This window comes from Musca autumnalis, unplaced genomic scaffold (assembly GCF_047663935.1).
Source record: "Musca autumnalis isolate F117 unplaced genomic scaffold, ASM4766393v1 scaffold_3, whole genome shotgun sequence".
Lineage (NCBI taxonomy): Eukaryota > Metazoa > Arthropoda > Insecta > Diptera > Muscidae > Musca > Musca autumnalis.
In genome coordinates, this window is record NW_027411866.1 from 86269917 (window position 1) to 86274641 (window position 4725).

General features: G+C 34.0%; 1 protein-coding gene across 1 annotated transcript; it reads left to right on the forward strand.

The window, feature by feature from the left end:
* Positions 1-523: 523 nt before the first annotated feature.
* On the forward strand, positions 524-1633 carry LOC141398242 (uncharacterized). The gene has a single exon (XM_073975517.1). It carries the CDS (start codon positions 524-526, stop codon positions 1631-1633), a length of 1110 nt encoding a protein of 369 aa, XP_073831618.1.
* Positions 1634-4725: the final 3092 nt, after the last annotated feature.

Here is a 4725-nt window from a genome sequence, read left to right on the forward strand (position 1 = left end):
GTGATCTTCTTCTTCTTTTAATTACTGTATGCAGTTACAAGTATCACTCTCACTCTCATCTATTTATCTCTGAGTGATAAAGATACATGGTAACTTGTATATGCATACACACATAAACATATGTACATATATAGCCACTTGTTAGTTTTAAGCTAGTTATGTTTGTTGATGCAAAATAAAAGAATATTAAGCATTTGGAGTTGAAACAAAGAAGTTTCTTTTGGTGTTAATACACTACAATTTGGCGACGAGGAAAAAGTTTTTAAAAACAACAACATATTTTGTGTGGTTCAATAACCTAAAAAAAAAGCAAATGAACATTAATATATGTACATACATATAATTAATAACGTAAAGAACAATTTTAAAAGAAATTAACAGAAACAAACCAAAGTTACAAACAAGAACAAATTGAAAAGAAATTAAAAACTGAATAAGAGAAACGCTTTTGCTGAACAAATAAAAATTCATAAACGCCAAATAAAAATTAGAAATATAAAACCTAAAGTGAATGCCGGCTAAGATGGAGAATGAAGGCAACCAAAGTTTTAATGCCAGCCAGATTGCTGTGTTCCAAACGGCAAATGTATCCGAGTTTAACCCGAGTGTAGAGTCGTGGAGCGTGTGGAAAGAACGCTTGGAAATCCACTTCTGTGAAATTAATTGTACTGATGACAATATAAGGAAATCAATTTTATTGAAGGCGGTTGGTGCAGTGGCATATAAAGTTTTACATAGTTTGTGTAGTCCCGATTCTCCTGTGTCAAAGAAGTACGAGGAGCTGTGCGAAATTTTGGACACACAATACACACCACCGACAATTGTCTTCAGTGAACGGAAGAAGTTCCATGTGGCAACCAAAAATGAAAGTGAATCGGTTGCAGAGTGGTACGCCAGAGTGAAGTCGTTGGCGCTTAATTGCAAATTTGGCGATCATTTGGAAGCCTTTGTGTTAAACCAATTTGTGATGGGCTTGCCAAATTTCATTTTTGAGCGGTTATGTGAAGAGGATGAAAAGTTAACAATGCAAATGGCGTTAAGGAAAGCGATGATAATGGAGACGAAAAGTATGTCAAGGGCAGCAGAGGCTGAGCAGAGTTCAGTGAACTATTTAAATAAGCAGAGATTTGCCAAGAAAAATTTTGGAAATGCAAATGGCGGTTGCAATAGAAGCAGTGGTAACAGAGGCGGTTCAAGTGGCAGCGGCAGAGGCAATGGAAGCAGAGGAAATTTTGGCGGTGGCAGAGACAACAGAAATGAAAGTGAAAGAAAGCCTGTGTGTTCTCATTGTGGTTGGCGCAATCATAAGTCGCAGGCATGCAAATACAAAGACAGTAAATGCCATTCTTGTGGTAAAATTGGACATCTTGCATCTGTTTGCTATAACAAAAAGAGAAGTGTCAATTATGTTTGTGAAGATGAAAATAATTTTGATGATGATGATGTTTTTAACTATTCTATTTTTAGTGTGTCGGAGTGCAACTCTAGTGGAGTATATTCTCTTCCAGTGATCATTGATGGTATTGAGTTAAAAGCTGTGTGTGATACAGGTGCTCCGTGTACGTTGTTGCCTAAGTCGTTCCTGGAGAAGAACAATATTAAGAAGATGCTTCGTCCATGTCTTGTGCCATAAGTTGATTATAGTGGTGATAAGTTGAACCTAGTTGGTGAGTATGATGCCTCGGTTACTTTTCAAGGTAAAACAAAATCGATAGTTGTTGTTGTTGTAGATTCATCGAATCCTCCTTTGTTTTTGAATTGTTGCAAGTCAACAAAATAGATTGCTCGAATTCTAATTCAATGATTATTAATCAAATTAAAAACGAGTTTTCGAGTGTTTTTGAAGAAAAGTTGGGAGAGTTTAATGTCAACAAGATTTCGTTGAGAGTTGAGGAAAACGCAGTTCCTATTTTTTGTAAACCGAGACCTTTACCTTTGGCTTGGAAGAGCAAGGTTGAAAACAAATTGAAAGATTTGATTAAATCCGGTGTTTTGGAACCGGTTGATAATTCTGATTGGGGAACTCCTTTAGTTCCAATTTTGAAGCCTAATGGCGATTTGAGAATCTGTGGTGACTATAAAGTTACCCTTAACAAATGTTTATTGGATTTTAAATATCCGTTACCCAGAATTGATGAAATTTTTGCATCATTGCAGGGTGGTGAACTTTTCACGAAGCTAGATTTGTCAAATGCTTATAATCAACTTGTCTTAGATGAAGAATCACAATTATTATGTGCTTGGAGTACACACATTGGTACTTTAAAAGTAAAAAGATTACCTTTTGGTGTCAAAACAGCTGCGGCTATTTTTCAGAAAACTATGGAAAATCTTTTAAGAGATATCCCATATGTTGTTGTTTACCAGGATGACATTACAGTCACTGGTAGGAATATGCAAGAGCATATCAGAACTTTAAGATTGGTTCTTCAGAAGCTTCAATCTTCTGGATTGAAACTTAATGTTAATAAATCATTGTTTTTACAATCTGAAATTTCCTATTTAGGATTCAATATAGATAAAAATGGGCTTCGTAAAAATAATGAAAGAATTTCGAGTGTGATTTCTGCTCCTATTCCCAAAAATGTTTCTGAGTTGAGAGCTTTTGTCGGTATGGCAAATTATTATTCAAAATTTATTAACAATTTTGCGCAAATTATGTCGCCATTTTATCATTTACTCAGTAAAGATGTAAAATTCGATTGGTCAGAAAGATGCAAAAAGTCTTATGATGAAATTAAGAAGGCTATAACCTCAGACCAAGTTTTGGTTCATTTTAACGCTGATCTGCCAATTGTTTTGACTACAGATGCATCAAATAATGCTGTAGCTGGGATTTTATCTCATAAATTTTCTGATGGTTTAAGACCAATTGCTTTTGTTTCAAGAGCTTTGTCAAAAAGTGAACGAAATTATAGCACTCTTGAGAAGGAGGCTTTATCAATTGTGTTTTGTGTTACAAAACTTCGCCAATATTTATTGGGAAATCCATTCGTTTTACGAACGGATCATCGTCCACTTTTATGTTTGTTTGGTAGCAACAAAGGTTTGCCTATTATGGCTTCAGCGCGAATGCAACGCTGGGCATTAATCCTTTCAGGATTTGTTTACACAATTGAACACGTCAAAGGTGTTAAAAATGAAGCGGATTGCATTTCAAGAATGCCTCAGCAATGTTTTGAATCAAAGAATAATGAAAATTCTTACGTAAATTTTATTGAAAATCAAGAAAATAACTTGAATTTGAATTTCAAGGATATATCTCGTGAGACACGACGAGACCCAATTTTATCAAAAGTTGCCGACTTTGTTTTAGATGGCACTTTAGTTAATTGTCATGATGACAATCTTTCACCTTTTCGTGAAAAGTATACTCAACTTTCAGTTGAGTATGGATGTATTTTGTGGGGATATCGGACAGTAGTTCCTAAAACCCTTAGATCAAAAATTTTGGATGAACTTCATAGTTCACATATGGGTATTGTCAAAACAAAAGCGCTTGCCAGATCTTATGTATGGTGGCCTGGTCTTGACAAGGATATTGAAAATTTAATATCAAATTGTATTTCATGCCAAAAACTTTCAGTCAAGTCCTGAGAAGAGTACTTTGATTCCATGGATGCCTAGTGATTCAGTGTGGAGTAGAATTCACATTGATTTTGCTGGCCCAATCAAGAATTTTTACTTTTTAATAATCGTTGATTCATTTTCAAAATTTGTTGAAGTGTTTAAAACTAAAGATATGACAACAAATTTCACAATTTCGAAGCTAAGAGAGATGTTTTCACGTTATGGACTGGTTGATACCATTGTAAGTGACAATGGATCACAGTTCACTTCTCATGATTTTCAAAGATTTTTATCATTAAATGGTATTAAACATATTTTGACTGCTCCTGGACATCCATCTACGAATGGACAGGCAGAAAATTTTGTTAAAACTTTCAAAAAGTCTATTTTGGCCAATTTGGACCAAAATAAGGATTCAAATTTAGACCAAATTTTATGTCGTTTTCTAATGGACTACCGAAACATGGTACATTGTAGTACTGGTGAGTCTCCAGCGAAAATTTTCTTTGGTAGGACATTAAAAACTCGTTTTTCACTTCTCAAACCTCCTAAAACAAAAGAAAGAATCATGAATTCACAACAACACAACATTTCAAACCACAAAGGTAACCGTGACATCCAGTTTTGCGAAGGTCAGGAAGTTATGGTGCGTGATTATCGCAACCCTAACAAACCTAGTTGGACTCAAGCAACCATAAAACATCAACTAGGACCTCAATCGTATTCCTGCATTTTAAATCACAACAATTATGTCATAAAACGACATCTTGACCAGATCCGAGGACAACGTAGACAACAACATCCACACCTCATTGAGCCTGATGTTCAAACACACATAAATAATGATAATTCTTCAGTTGTTGTTAATGAAAATCATGCTCCAGAAGAGATTATACAACCTAGGAGAGAACTCAGACCAAGAGAAGGAGGTAGAGTTGTAAAGAAAAATTAAAAAAATCTCAGTTAATTGTTTAAAAAAAAAAAAAATAATAATGTTTAAAATTTTCCTTTAAAATATCATATAATATGATCTCGTAATTAAAAAAAAAAACATTATATTAAAAATTGTTTCATAAATTGTTTTATCATTATATAATTTTATGATTCAATCAAGTCAATAACCAAATATGGAATTCAAAATAATGTTATTTATTT

What these genes read in the sequence shown, in the direction of transcription:
- LOC141398242 (XM_073975517.1), top strand. Translation starts at nt 524, where the DNA reads ATGGAGAATGAAGGCAACCAAAGTTTTAATGCCAGCCAGATTGCTGTG.